This window comes from Rhinoderma darwinii, chromosome 7, assembly GCF_050947455.1.
Source record: "Rhinoderma darwinii isolate aRhiDar2 chromosome 7, aRhiDar2.hap1, whole genome shotgun sequence".
Classification (NCBI taxonomy): Eukaryota; Metazoa; Chordata; class Amphibia; order Anura; family Rhinodermatidae; genus Rhinoderma; species Rhinoderma darwinii.
The window spans coordinates 122120795-122135838 of NC_134693.1; the positions used below are offsets into that span (position 1 = coordinate 122120795).

Consider the following 15044-nt stretch of genomic DNA (forward strand, 5'->3'; position numbering starts at 1 on the left):
TTGCATGAATACGAAAATGGTCATAACTTGGCCAAAAATGCTCGTTTTTTAAAAATAAAAACGTTACTGTAATCTACATTGCAGCGCCTATCTGCTGCAATAGCAGATAGGGGTTGCAAAATCTGGTGACAGAGCCTCTTTAAGGCTTATTCAGACGAACGGGATATACGTCCGTGCAACGCGCGTGATTTTCACACGCGTCGCACGGACCTATATTGGTCTATGGGGCCGTGCAGACATGTGCGTGATTTTTACGCAGCGTTAGTCCGCTACGTAAAAGTCACGACATGTCCTATATTTGTGCGTTGTTTGCGCATCACGCACCCATTGAAGTCAATGGGTGCGTGAAAACCACGCATGTCACACGGAAGCACTTCCGTGCGAACAGCGTGATTCGCGCAACAGCTGTGAAAAGGATGAATGAAAACAGAAAAGCACCACGTGCTTTTCTGTTTACAAACATACAAACGGAGTGTCATAATGATGGCGGCTGCGCGAAAAACACGCAGCCGCGCATCATATGCCGAGGCCACACGGAGCTGTTAAGTGCCTTTTGCGCAGGCAAAACGGCGCGTTTTTTGCTTGCGCAAAAAGCACACGCTCGGGTGAATCCGGTCCTTGGTTGCAGAATCCGCAGCTATGTGGACTGCAAACCAGTGCGTCACATGGGGTGAGCGCTTATGTGGCCTCCATTCACCAGCCCTGACGTAGGTGCAATGATGCCCAGTCTTCCCCATATCATCCGCTGTTATGGTTTCAGGATGAGTTTGCTTTAAGATGCCAATTTTTGTGAAATACAGTTTTATCTGCTTGTATGACTAAGTCTCGGGTTCATTTCTGTTTCAGTAAGACGGGGCTGGTGTCCTCGACTTGGGAGCGTCATTATTTCTTCACTCAGGGAGGTAATCTTATGAGTCAGGCGAGGGGAGATGTGGCTGGAGGCCTGGTGATGGACATAGACAACTGCTCTGTGATGGCTGTGGATTCTGAAGATCGAAGATACTGCTTCCAAATCACCTCCTTTGATGGAAAGAAGTTGGTATCCGCATTATCGCATTAACCCCTTATTGTGAATCGAGAAATGTTAAGAAAGGTCTCCTGCATAAACTATACAACCAACCGAAGAATGAGCCTTTCCCCGTTCATCGGCTGATCGTTGCCTGGTTTACACAGGGAAATGATTGGGAACGAGTGTTCTGTGAGCGCTCGTTTGGCTGATCATTGGCCCCTGCAAAAGGACCCATAGTCATTAGGATTGTTTCATAGAGTGCTGCTTCTGGCCCCACAATTTCCTCCAGCATGGAAGATCTTGACATATGTGATATTAGCCGCGTCAAGCCATTACCTGCAGGGCATGACACAGGGATTCTCTCTTTGGCATTGTTTTTGTCCCCGTGTCATGCACCTCCCCGTCGGGCACTGCATCAGAGTGTACAATTAAATGCAGTGCAGGTCTTCCTTAGTAATAGGGTTTCTGGGTGGGGTAACTCAAGTAATGATTTCTTCCCCTTAAAAGCACTTGGGGACATCTAGACTGGATTTATACGTGAGATTTCGTAGTGAGCAAAAAGCAGCACTACGAGTGTATGAGTTGCATAATTATAAAGCAGTAAGGACCCTCGTGTCTCCAAACATCCTAAGGCCATACCCACGTCATGCAATGTCAATACGCAAAATAAGAGCATCGCCTTAGGCCTCATGCACACGACCGTATTTTTTCCCACCTGTAAATACTGGCGTAAATACGGGTCCGGTGTCGCACGTATTCCACCCGTTTTGCACCAGTATTTACGAACCCGTGCCCGTAAATATGGGTCCGGTGTCACCCGTATTCCACCCGTATTTACAGGCACGTTTTTGGCGGCAAAATAGCACTGCACTAATCGGCAGCCCCTTCTCTCTATCAGTGCAGGATAGAGAGAAGGGACAGCCTTTTCTGTAATAAAAGTTAAAGAAATTCATACTTACCCGGCCGTTGTCTTGGTGACGCGTAAGTATGAAAGTCTTTTATTTTTATTTTTTACAGGTTTATACTGATCGGTAGTCACTGTCCAGGGTGCTGAAAGAGTTACTGCCGATCAGTTAACTCTTTCAGCTCCCTGGACAGTGACTATTTACTGACGTCGCTTAGCAACGCTGCCGTAATGACGGGTGCACACATGTAGCCACCCGTCATTACGAGAGCTCCATAGACTTCTATGGACTGTCCGTGCCGTTATTACGGCCTGAAATAGGACATGTTCTATCTTTTTCAACGGCACGGGCACCTTCCCGTGAGAAAACGGGAAGGCACCCGTCGCCAATAGAAGTCTATGAGCCCGTTATTACGGGTCGTAATTACGACCCGTAATAACGGGAGTTTTTACGGTCGTGTGCATGAGGCCTGAATAGCAACATAAAGACCCTTTGTTTTGCAGTCACATTAATATATTCAGAGCTGCGCTCGTGTACCTGATGCCTTGACATCTGCAGCTTTTCCTTTCTTTGTAGGTCTGTAATTCTACAAGCCGAGAGCAGGAAGGACAGTGAAGAGGTAAGACATCTGCATCTTTCAATTGTTTTCTTATTTAGCGCCATTATTTACCATCGAGGATAACTAAAATAGGGAAAATATGATGAAAGGTAACAGACATGAGAAATTCTAAAGACTTTAAAAAAAGTCTATTTAGCCTTGAATTTTATTGTGCTATATTTCACATATGTGATACGTTATTACTATAACCCTTTATTCTTGTGTTGCAGTGGATAACTACAATAAATAACATCTCCAAACGTATATATCTAACCGAGAACCCTGAGGTGAGTTTCTGTAACCTAGAGATTCTATTCTCACCAGAAGCGACAGAATTCCAACATTTTCCGAATATACGTTCGTTGAAGGTAAATTATATGATGTCTTCGGATAGAGCAGCATTAAATAATTTGCATCCAAATTTCTACAAAAATTTTGCCTGCCACCAACTGACCACAGACACAACCAGTTTTATGACAGGCTGTAAACCGAGGCCCATTAGTCGATAAAAAAAAAAGTCTAATTTTAATGCTAAATCCAGACGTGACGGATATAATTCAACCGCGGAAATCAAGGCAAGCAGCAAATTTGCAGCATGCCCATTCTGTTGCAGAAATGATACAATCTTGCATGTCGGTTTCCACCCTTTGCAATACAATGGACATGCTGTGCCCTTATTTTTGTACAGATTTTTTTTACACTATATGTCAAAAACCCATCCACGTGTATTGTGCTGTAAATTGTCACAGATTTTCGGTGCAGGAGCCCTGACGTTTGGACATACCCTTAATGTCTGTAGTTTGACATTACAAGCCAGATCAATCATTATAAGAGATCTTTGCTTTTTGTCCATCATAGGGCAGGCTTATTGCCCTCAGATCTTGTGGTTGGGGGGCTTCACAAAGCTTTTACATGTACATCTATATGTATTGGATAAGATATACCATAAATGTCTAAATATTGGGGGTGTAACTGCAGAGACCCCCCTGATCTGGCCTGCTTGGCTATTTCTGTATATCCTAATCACTATTATGGAAGGTGTTCTTGAAATTTTCCCAAGAAATAAAAAAAAATAACATTTGGTTGAAAACCATCTCTGTATTTCAAAAACTACTATTACCTGCCAGTTAGATTTGCTTTAGGGTTTGGGCTCCACTGTGACAGAGTCGCCCGTGATTCTCCGAACGATCGCAGCATGATTCAAGGGTGATTTCAATCTTTTCCTATGGTTGAAAATAGTGCAAATAAACCTTTCCGACCACTGCAAAAAATCTGATTTGCGGTGGACTTTGTGAACTGTAGCCTAAATGTGTCTTAATTGACATGATCTTGAACATTTCCATCACAGGAAACTGCGGCTAGAGTGAACCAGTCTGCCATAGAAGCCGTGACTCCATCTCCATCTTTCCAGCAACGACATGAGAGCATGCGGCCCGTGTAAGTATCCTCTATCTGCTCTACCAGACATTGTCGTAGGTCAAGTTGCTCAGATTAGTGACAACTAGTTGAAAATAAAAAAAGAACGAATTGGCTTTTCAGTGCCGGGGTGGTAGTTCTGATTATATAGGAGTACATATCTATCACAGGTCTCAAGGAATAAGCATAGACTCTACTGTCATTGCAAAGGCAGGATGAAAGGGGCAGCACATTAAACCTCCGCTATTTCTGAATAGACTGTGGCTTTACCTGGTATTCACTTAAGAAGCAAGAGTCCTCCGGATAAATCCTCACTAGTAATGAGACACTGTGAAGATTGTGGCGCTATCCTGTGACCTCCTGACCACAGGTTCTGAGTTATTCTTGTTTCTGTCTTCTCTTTGGGCACAACTTCAAGTGAAGCGTGAGTTTGAACTCAAGTTGCTACATGACCAGAGGTTTTCAAGGTCTTGACTGCTACTTGATGCCCTTGTGTCTAACAAACAAGGGTTCCAGAATGGGTTTTTGGATATGAAATTGGTGCCTTGTGTTATTCTGGACATGGGTGACTACTGAATGAGGAAAGTAAAAGGAAGAAAAACTTGTCCGCAGTGATTGTCAGTCTGCAGGATTCTCTGTGTGTTCCTCAAACAAGAAGAAATCGAGGACTCATGGTGATACGTTCCGCCTGACTTCTTTCTTTCCCTGCCTTGGATAATCCCTTTTTTGTTCAGTTTCCTTGACGATTTACTGAACTTCCAGTGATCGGCTAATCTGCGGGATAAAGCCGGCAGCAAGCGTTTAAATGGTCACTAACCTTTCAACAAACTTTGCATAAATAAATAATACAAGTAAATATAAGAAACTTTAATATCTTATTAGAAAAAAATGCCTCTTTCTCCACCCCACCCCCCGCCTCCTGCACTGATCATTCACTCTCAAGTCAATGCTAAAATCCGTCTCGAGAGATGAAATGGACTATCAGCTCACTGAGGTATTAGGTTGCATGCTGCCCATAGAAGTTTAAGGAGAGGGGAGTGGGGAAGGGGAGAACAGGAGCAGAGAAACAAACAAAGATGCTGCTGCAGCCTTTAGAAAGTGTTCTATCTCATCTTAGCTACACTGCTCCTTACTGCTGTATGAGGTCCTCCATGCTGCTTTGATATATGTGATAGATACAGCAGGATTCTCCTCTTCTATGTGTGATGGGTATAGAAGACATGATGGCCGTTAGGCATCATCCACTAGCTCAGAGTAAACTGAGAATTAGTGCAGCAGAGGGGAAAACTGCTAAATAAGCCGACTACAGCTCATAAATTGGACAGAATTAGTGTTATTCCTCATGACAGCTTATTCTGAAAGATTAGGCACACTGCATTGCCACCACAGGGAAAATTAAATATTACACCGTGCCCTTTGAAATCAATGGAATACCCATGTAAATATGCCCCAAAGTGGGTGTTTCTGGGGGAATTGTGGTAGGGTTTAAAATGACCTGCGAATGGGAATTCAGACGTCGGGAGGTATGTATTTGATGCAGAAATGTTTCACTCCTAATTGATGAGGGTCCTGGATAAGTTAGAAAACCCATTGAAAATGCCCTGTTAACGAATTCTAATTCAGAAAGCCCCTTTAAACATCGGCTTGTTATACGTAAAGGCTATTGTACACCTTTTGAGGGCTTTTTTTTTTTTTTTAAATGATCAATCAGTGTGATTAGTGTAACCTCTTAATTCGTTTTTATTAAAAATTCATTTTGCTTTTTTAGATACAGCTGTTCTGTATTCTCTATACAGAACAGCTGTATCTAGTGATAAATCCTGATCACGTAGGACCCGCTGACACTGAACCTATCAGATTACTTAGGGGTGATTTACTTCAACTAACCCCAGCCGACACTTACAATATTTCTTGAACTTGACTGATAGGATGTGATTACTTTTTAGGGTCTATATATGTTGAGGCATTAGCATAATAGCTTTAGTGATTTAAAGCCTATATTTGTTTGCAACCCAGTCTCTTCTCTTACACCGTCTCTATACTTGACCGTGGCTGTGTTGCAATTCCAGGCACAGCAGCTGGACGGGGGTGGCGCTATTTCAGTGAAAAAAACAAAAAGCCATTGCTGAGGTTCAGTGGTTAGAACCTAATAAATATGACATCAATGCATAAAGTGACAACATCCCTGTGTGAGCTAAACATCCTAGACTCCAGACTGATACATTAAACTATCAGTAATTTGTGCTGCTGCTGATGTATTTAGCTCACAGAGGATTGCTCACTTTGGACACAATTGTATCTACTTCTCAGCTGTGAGAAATATTAGGTGTGTACGGGTTTTCAGCATGTTAACAAGAATGTTTTCATTCACTGACAGCAAACTTAGATCTAGAAAATGATGAGGAATTGAAACCCGCTTTGTATTAGAAAGTTGCAGAGCTTTACGTGTATGTTTGTATGTAGTATCACTGGCACAGCCTAACTGTGACATACACAGAATTAATCACATGACACTTTCTTCTGCAGACCGTCTCGTCCCCGCACCACCCGTACAAACAGCACTAGCTCAGTGGGCTCCGATTCTTCCGCTTTAACTGCTCTCTCCCTGGACTCCATTGTGGCACCGGACACTCCTATACAGTTTGATATCATTTCACCGGTCAGTGAAGACCAATCTGGACAACCCAGAACTCCAGGACAGTCTGGCAGGTACAAACCGTACAATATTTTGTCATATTTTAGCTCTGAATGTTATTATTATTATTATTATTATTATTATTACCTATTTATTTCCTTTTTGTACGACCAGTAGAATTTGCTCTCTGATTTGAAAAAAAATAAAAATAATATATATATTGTGTGTATTTTTGTTTATCTTTAGAAGAACGAACCCTTTTGGAGAATCTGGACAGAAATCGGAATCGGAAGGTAATATTTTATTTTTTTATCACATAAACCTTACAGATTCACGCTCTAAACCCTCTAGTAGATATGATAACATTAGGTAGAGCTTGGCATAGTCAGTGCGGCTCTATGGTTTAGGCATTTTACTTCTTGGATTGTAGCTGATGACTATGTGCAGTCCTGTGAAAACGGGAATATTTTACTTCTGTTGTTCTAAAGGAGACATAGAATAAATTCAAATGACGCTTTTTGTTCCGCAGCAGATTTTGCTGCACAACAAAATTTCCAAATCTGCAGCATCCCTTTTTATATTGAAGAAATTCCTGGGATTTAACTCTTTGCAATGCAAATCCACAGCGGTAAAATCTGTGTGTGAATAAGGTTTTAAAAACCACCTTCACATGTATTGTACCCAACAAATCTGCCAAGTCTGAACGTGGCCTTAAAGAGGACCAGTCACCTCTCCTGGCATGTCAAATACTTGTATTCCCCATAAAAAAACAATTCTGGGACATATTTTCTTAGAACTCTGCATTGTACCATTCCTCTACTAATCCTCCTAGAAATTTAAAACGGGGTTTTACCACTCCCCTTGTCAAAGAGGCATGTTCCTACACAGTCTTACTCTGTCAGCACTGATTGGACAGTATGTGTGTGTGTGTGTGTGTGTGTGTGTGTGTGTGTGTGTGTGTGTGTGTGTGTAGGGACGCACCCCTATCTGGTAACACCCAGTCTTCAAATAATTTACACATTTCTAGGAGGAATAATAGAGGAATGGAACAAGGTAGAGTTCTAAGAAATAAAGCTCCAGAATAATTTTTTCATGGGGAATACAATTATTTGCTAAAGCAGACATGTCGGGAAAAGTGACAGATCCTCTTTAACAGGACACTTTACAGAATATTGTTTCTCTATAGTTTACAATTATATTATCTGCTATTATATCTATAAATAACGAGGACAAGGATCCGTGGGAATTTCGGATCATGGCAATGAGTAGTTATTAAGTAGTAATTTTCACTTTTTTTATGTTTTTAGATTCAATCCTCCATCAGTTATTTATTGTACGTTTCCTGGGATCTATGGAAGTAAAAGCGGATGACTGTCCGGAGGTTGTATATGAAACTATGCGCCAAATCTTAGCGGCCCGTGCAATACACAACATCTTCCGTATGACGGAGTCGCACCTCCTTGTGACTTGTGACTGTTTAAAGTAAGTTGTATACATTCATTGCTAAAACGAAACCTCAGACAAAGACAATAATGTATGTCCCATAACTCTGTACCAACCATGTCATTCTAGGCTGATTGACCCTCAAACACAAGTGACGAGGCTGAGGGTAAGTGCTGTCATTACTATAATATGTAAATGTAAAACCGATCAACGCACTGGAGAGCTGGCACTGAATTAAAGACGCTGTCTGGTGGTTTCTATTCAGTAAGGTTACAGTAGCATGTAAGGCACCTTACTGGTCACTAGAGGGCAGTATTCTAGTGCATTTTTATTTCCAGCGGTTATATTACCAGGACTCCTTTTATTGTTGTAAACTGTAAACGCTCGTTCATCGGCTGATCGTATCGTTTATGCAGCAATAAATATTCTCATTGTCGACAGCACATCTCCCTCTGTTTACAGGGAGATGTGCTGCCAGCAGGATGCAAATGCACAGGTGCGAGTGATTATAGTAACGTTCGCTTGTCCCCATACATACCATTCATATCTCCTTGTGAAGGGAGCTAACAAGTGCCGATCAACGAGCTGTATCATTGATCGGCGCTCTTTTTCACGGGAGATCAGTGTTTCGACCAAGAGACTGATATGGTTATTTTGACTCTTCACCGCCAGCACCTTTTTGCAGTGCAGATTTTTCTACCGCTGGTGTTTTTCTTATACTCCGGTTCTGTTACATAAAAGACAATATGGATGACATTGAATCTCTGTTAGAAGAACTCCGGTAGTTACAGGTCAGTGATAAGTGGCTTTGTGGTTGTTTTTCAGTTTCCTCTACCCAATGTGGTTTTATATGCTACACATCAGGAGAACAAGCGTCTGTTTGGATTTGTGCTCCGAACAGCAGGAGGACGGACAGAGGGAAGACCAGTCTCCGTGTGCTACATCTTTGAGTCAAACAATGAAGGAGAGAAGGTAAATCTATTGTATTATTAACTCTCCACGCCATGAACGTTTGCATTGTCTGTTTTGATTACTTGGCGTTTTACTTGTTTGTTACTTCCCCAATTGTAAAGTGCTGCAAAATAGGTTGGCGCAATATAAAAAAAATATATTATTATTATTGATGCCCATTCCCCACACTGGTAGTTCTGACAGTCACTGGAGTGTGAATTGCCTTAAAATTGTAACAGATTTGAAAGCCAAAAAGGCAGACGCTTTGCCATACTGAGATCTCCTCTGTCTCCGTGTGTAGATTCATAAACAATAAATGCATGTATCAGTATTAATATAACCAGAAATGGATCAGAAGTAATTGATGGAGTATAACCATGTCAGAAGATGCACAGGACAGGAAGTTTTTTCATATATGCACAGGATCAGTGATGTAGTTATTAGGTTTGTGTTTGCATGCTATTAAAAGCTGACGTTTCTCATGTTTTATATAACACCGGTAGTTCTTCCTTAAAGAGGCTCTGTCACCAGATTTTGCCACCCCTATCTCCTATTGCAGCAGATCGGCGCTGCAATGTAGATTACAGTAACGTTTTTATTTTTAAAAAACGAGCATTTTTGGCCAAGTTATGACCATTTTTGTAGTTATGCAAATGAGGCTTGCAAAAGTCCAAGTGGGCGTGTATTATGTGCGTACATCGGGGCGTTTTTAATACTTTTACTAGCTGGGCGTTCTGATGAGAAGTATCATCCACTTCTCTTCAGAACGCCCAGCTTCTGGCAGTGCAGACACAGCCGTGTTCTCCAGAGATCACGCTGTGACGTCACTCACAGGTCCTGCATCGTGTCGGACGAGCGAGGACACATCGGCACCAGAGGCTACAGATGATTCTGCAGCAGCATCAGCGTTTGCAGGTAAGTAGCTACATCGACTTACCTGCTAACGCCGATGCTGCTGCAGAATCAACTGTAGCCTCTGGTGCCGATGTGGCCGTCACGATGCAGGACCTGTGAGTGACGTCACAGATCTGCACTGCCAGAAGCTGGGCGTTCTGAAGAGAAGTGGATGATACTTCTCATCAGAACGCCCAGCTAGTAAAAGTATTAAAAACGCCCCGATGTACGCACATAATACACGCCCACTTGGACTTTTACTTTTAAACACGCCCACTTGGACTTTTGCAAGCCTCATTTGCATAACTAAAAAATGGTCATAACTTGGCCAAAAATGCTCCTTTTTTAAAAATAAAAACGTTACTGTTATCTACATTGCTGCGCCGATCTACTGCAATAGCAGATAGGGGTTGCAAAATCTGGTGACAGAGCCTCTTTAAAGTAAATCTACCGCCTGTCATTGTTTGGATACAGTATATCCTCTGATTCTCTCTTCCTGGTGCCGTCTTTGTAAGTTTTCTCTGACTTTTCCTTGACTGATCAATAGGTTACTGTAAAGACGCATGTGGAAACAATAGAGGTAGAGAAGGGCGGCAGGAGGAGACACCGGAGCACAGGGGATTAACCCCTTAATGACCGCCGATATGTCTTTTTACGGCGGTCATTAGTGGGCTTTATTCTAGAGCGCCGCTATTCTACGTCGCTGCTGTAGAATAAAGTAAACAGAGCAGGGAGCAGCTGAGGGCTGGGGGCGTCCCTGCTCTGCCGGGTGAGATCGATATTAGTATCGATCTCACCAGTTTAACCCTTCAGATGCGGTGCGCAATAGCGAGCACCGCATCTGAGTGGTTTTGGAGAGAGGGAGGGAGCTCCCTCTCATCTCACTGACACCCGGCGATAAAATCGCCGAGTGTCTGTGTCTTCTATGGCAGCCGGGGGTCTAATAAAGACCCCCAGGTCTGCCTGCAGCGAATGCCTGCTAGATCATGCCGCAGGCATGACCTAGCAGATGCCTGTCCGTTTTAAACGGACAGGCAGTAATACACTGCAATACAAAAGTATTGCAGTGTATTATAATAGCGATCGGAGGATAGTGAAGTCCCCTAGTGGGACTAGTAAAAAAGTAAAAAAGTTTAATAAAGTTAATAAAAAAAAAAAAAGTGAAACAAAAAAAATGAAAAACCCAGCTTTTCCCCTTACAAAATGCTTTACTATTAAAAAAAACTACAATAAAGCAAAAAAGTTACACATATTTGGTATCGCCGCGTCCGTATTGACCCCGACTATAAAGCTGTTACATTATTTAACCCGCACGGTGAACGCCGTAAAAAATAAAATAAAAAACAATGGAAAAATTGCTGTTTTCTGTTAATCCTGACTTAAAAAAAATGTGATAAAAAGTGATCAAAAAGTCGCATCTACTCTCAAATGGTACCAATAAAAACTGCAAGTCGTCCCGCAAAAAAACAAGACCTTATACAGCTATGCCGACGCAAAAATAAAAAAGTTACAGCTCTTCGAATGTGACAATGGAAAAATGTAAAAAATGGCTTGGACATTAGGGCCCAGAATGCAAGCAGGGGGAAGGGGTTAATAAAGCCTCATTCATGTTAGACCTGTGTGGGATTAATACATAAATACATTCTCCACACAGAATGGACCTAATTTTCTCCATCTGTCCACAGATTTGTGACTCGGTTGGCCTGGCCAAACAGATCGCGCTTCATGCCGAGCTTGTAAGTGAATCTATGTTCTTAGCAATCCATGCCTACCGTTTCTTTATAAACCCACATCATCTTATTGTTGATCTTCAAGGACCGACGAGCTTCTGAAAAGCAAAAGGAGATTGAGAAAGTAAAGGAAAAACAAGAGAAAGAAATCAGTAAACAGAAACAGATAGAAAAGGTAACAGAAGTAAAGGTGGGTGGAGGGGTTCTTCATATAATGGGTCCAGTGGGTGAGGGGCACGATATGAATGCATCGTCTTATTTCATTTTTTTATCTAGGGTATGTTCACACAGGGTGTATACACTGCAGAAAAATCTGCAGCATATGTGACCCCGAACATGCAGGGAAACCCGGCCGAATACTTGCGCCAGATGGTGTGTGTATATTCGGACGGATTTTCCGCTGCGTAAAATGTACGCTAGAAATTTTTTAAAAAGCCTTTACTTACCTCTCTGGGCGTTGCCATAGCAACGCATCCCTGCTCTTCCAGCAGCTCTGTGTGCAGGCGCTCTCATGTGATGCCGTTTCCTCACATGTGACTGGCTGCAGGGGGGGTCACGGGTGATGAAACATCACCGGGGCAGCCGGGAGAGCAGGGACGCGTTGTAATGGGAATGCCGTGAGAGGTCAGTACAGGCTTCTTTTTTTTTTCTCTTTAACCTGCGGAATCTGCTGTGAATACGCAGAGTAATCGCAGTAAATTCCACAAACCATGACATTTGATGTGAAACGTCACTTCCCCATTGAACTCTAAAAGGGAATTTCTGCAAAAATTGCCCAGCAAATTCTCTGCATAAATGGACATTTTGCGGATTTATAATCCGCACTTCAGGTCAATCTATCCATGTACTCTGTGCAGATTTTCTGCCCACAAATTCGAATGGAAAATCTGCAAAGTATACACTAAGGCCTTGTTCACACAGTGCAGATTTTGCAGGTTTTTGTTTTTTTTTGGTCTTTTTTAAAGCCAAAACCAGGAACGGAACCTTAACAGAAGGAATATATAAAGGAAGGCCTTATAGGTCTCCTCTACTAGATCCAATTCTGGTTTAGGCTTATAAATGCATGCAAGTCTACATTGTGTGAATATAACCTTATGCCGGTACATTATTATGATTTATTTATTTTTTTCGAATCCCACTTTTTTTTACATTTTCTGATTGTTTATGATTTCTGTTCAGTATTCTTTACATGATTGTGGGGGCAGCCATCTTGACTGAGCTGCTGCAACAGCAGTTCCAGACATTTGCTTTACTGCAGACACCCGAACTTAAAGGGAACCTGTCACCAGAATTTCACCTATTGATCTTTACTTATCCCTCACTGGCCGCTGCTATCAAAAGTTCATTGCCATTATCCCCTCTCCTAAACTCCTCCCCCGACTGTAAATAATGGTCTGCAAACATTTTGCGCTTTTTATCGTAATAATCCGGCGTTCCTTTGTGCGCACATACCAGAAGAGGACATCAATGCACAAGTGCAGGATTTTGTGTGCTGGGGGAAGGCGAGGAGCTGTCAATCAAAAGTAAGGAGGCCGGGGAAGCGCGGAAAGACTTGAGGAATGAAAATATGACTTTTTTCAAACGAAGGTTTGACTCTTTTCAAGAGAAGATATGACTCTTTTCTGCTCATTAGCATACGTTGTGGGAACATTAAAAAACTGAATACTAAAGCTACAGAGCCGACTAAGAAGACAATTGTAGGTTATATAGAAATGATTTTTCACCCACTACCACCAGGTATTGCTGGTTTAATAGGTGAAATGCTGGTGACAGGTTCCCTTTAAAAAAACAAAGTAAAAAAAACTACGTATTGACATCTATGGGAGAGTGTAGTGAGCATGCTCTCTGATGTGTCGGGGGAGGAGCTGAGTGATCACTTATTGTCAGTGGTGTGATCCTCACATGTGAAGTGATCTCTATAAATTGGGAAGTATTCGCCTCTTGTGAGGGCTCAGTGCAAAACCCAAAATATCAATTTATTGTATTTATTGTTTCAGGACTTGGAAGAGCAGAGTCGGTTGATAGCCGCTTCCAACAGACCCAACCAGACGGGCACAGAGGGACAGTTTGTCGTTCTTAGCGCCAACCAATTAGAGGATGGTGACCACAGCGAAGATGGAAAAAAGAAAGGGGAATCGGAGGCGTGAGATCGGACACAAGCAGAGACTTGGCGACGTAATCATCTGTATGGCAGATGTACCATTTGTATGGCACACGAAGCATGTGAGACAGAAGTAACCGGAGCTCTTTTATAATTATTATGAATACCTTTTAGTTAACATATGCGGGAGTGCGTTACACTCCTTTCAATTTTGGCCACGATTCGTGGACCGGTGATTTAACTTGCGTGGCATCTTGACTTTTTTTTATTTTTTTTTAAGAAATCCTCACAAACCGACTGAAGATCTAGGGTCTCAGTAGTTTTGGGTTCTCGCTTATTTAGAAATATCTTTGAGAAATTGACCTCATTCTGCTTTTCTACTCATTTACCGTTGGTCGCCATTTCTGTTGTGAAACATTGGTTTATTGAATGGGTTATCATGTCTTAAAGGGGTTTTTCAGGACTTAAACATTGATGTCCTATCACATCCCGAGATCAGGGCATCAATGTTTAAGTCGTAGAAAACCACTTTACGTGATGTAAAGTTTATGTAAATCTGTAGTAATTGCAGTTTTTATATATATATATATATATATATATATATATATATGTATGTGTGTGAACTCCTCATTCTGATGACTTGCACTAGAGTCCGGCATTAGCTGCCAAAAATAGATCAACTGCAGATGTGACTTATGACATTTTTCATGTCTGTCACAAAGCAAAAGTGAAGTAGTTGCCCATAACAACCAATCAGATTCCATCTTTCGTTTTTCTGAGGTCCTTGGGAAAATGAAAGCAGCAACCTGATTGGTTGCCATGAAAACTACTTCAATAAATCTCCCCAGGGTGACATTCAATATGGCTGCGAATATGCCTCTTACTGGTGTGATTCCCCCGCTTTCCCAGACTCCTGTGTAGGAATGTGGAAGCAGTAATAGCAACAACTTCCTCACTTCTAACATGAAGGGGTTAAATGGGTATCATTTCGAGACAACAACATATTTTTTTGCCATTGTATCTCCGTAACTGATGGTAAAAAAGGTGTGCTAAAGAAGCGGTCTCCAACCTGTGACCCTCCAGCTCTCGAAAAACTACAACTCTCATCATGCCGGAAGTTGAAGTTTCGCAAAAGGTTGGGGACCGCTGCAAGGGACAATAAACCTAAAATGTATCATATTTTTTGGTGCCGTTTTTATGCAATCTGTTGTTCTCTGTTATCAGCCATTTTAGGCTGGGGTGGGGGCTAATGTAGTATTTCTCAATAGGATTACTGCCCGCATGTTCAGAAAGTGTCTGATACATGATCTCTACTCTATCTCCAGTCCTTCAAACCTACAGAAATAATAACATTTGTGAGGA

The 15044-nt window shown here is 42.0% G+C and overlaps 1 protein-coding gene across 2 annotated transcripts in view; it reads left to right on the forward strand.

The window, feature by feature from the left end:
- APPL1 (adaptor protein, phosphotyrosine interacting with PH domain and leucine zipper 1) overlaps positions 1-15044 on the forward strand; it is a 32658-nt gene extending 17614 nt beyond the window's left edge. The window contains exons 11-22 of one of the 2 annotated variants that reach the window (XM_075833922.1): positions 847-1035; positions 2491-2533; positions 2743-2799; positions 3861-3949; positions 6455-6637; positions 6810-6856; positions 7871-8045; positions 8136-8172; positions 8832-8978; positions 11537-11587; positions 11667-11771; positions 13579-15044. In XM_075833922.1, coding sequence (XP_075690037.1) covers positions 847-1035; positions 2491-2533; positions 2743-2799; positions 3861-3949; positions 6455-6637; positions 6810-6856; positions 7871-8045; positions 8136-8172; positions 8832-8978; positions 11537-11587; positions 11667-11771; positions 13579-13728 — 1273 coding nt within the window. In that variant the 3' untranslated portion in view covers positions 13729-15044. The remainder of the gene's footprint in view (positions 1-846; positions 1036-2490; positions 2534-2742; positions 2800-3860; positions 3950-6454; positions 6638-6809; positions 6857-7870; positions 8046-8135; positions 8173-8831; positions 8979-11536; positions 11588-11666; positions 11772-13578) is intronic. The other variant, XM_075833923.1, reaches the window with a different exon arrangement.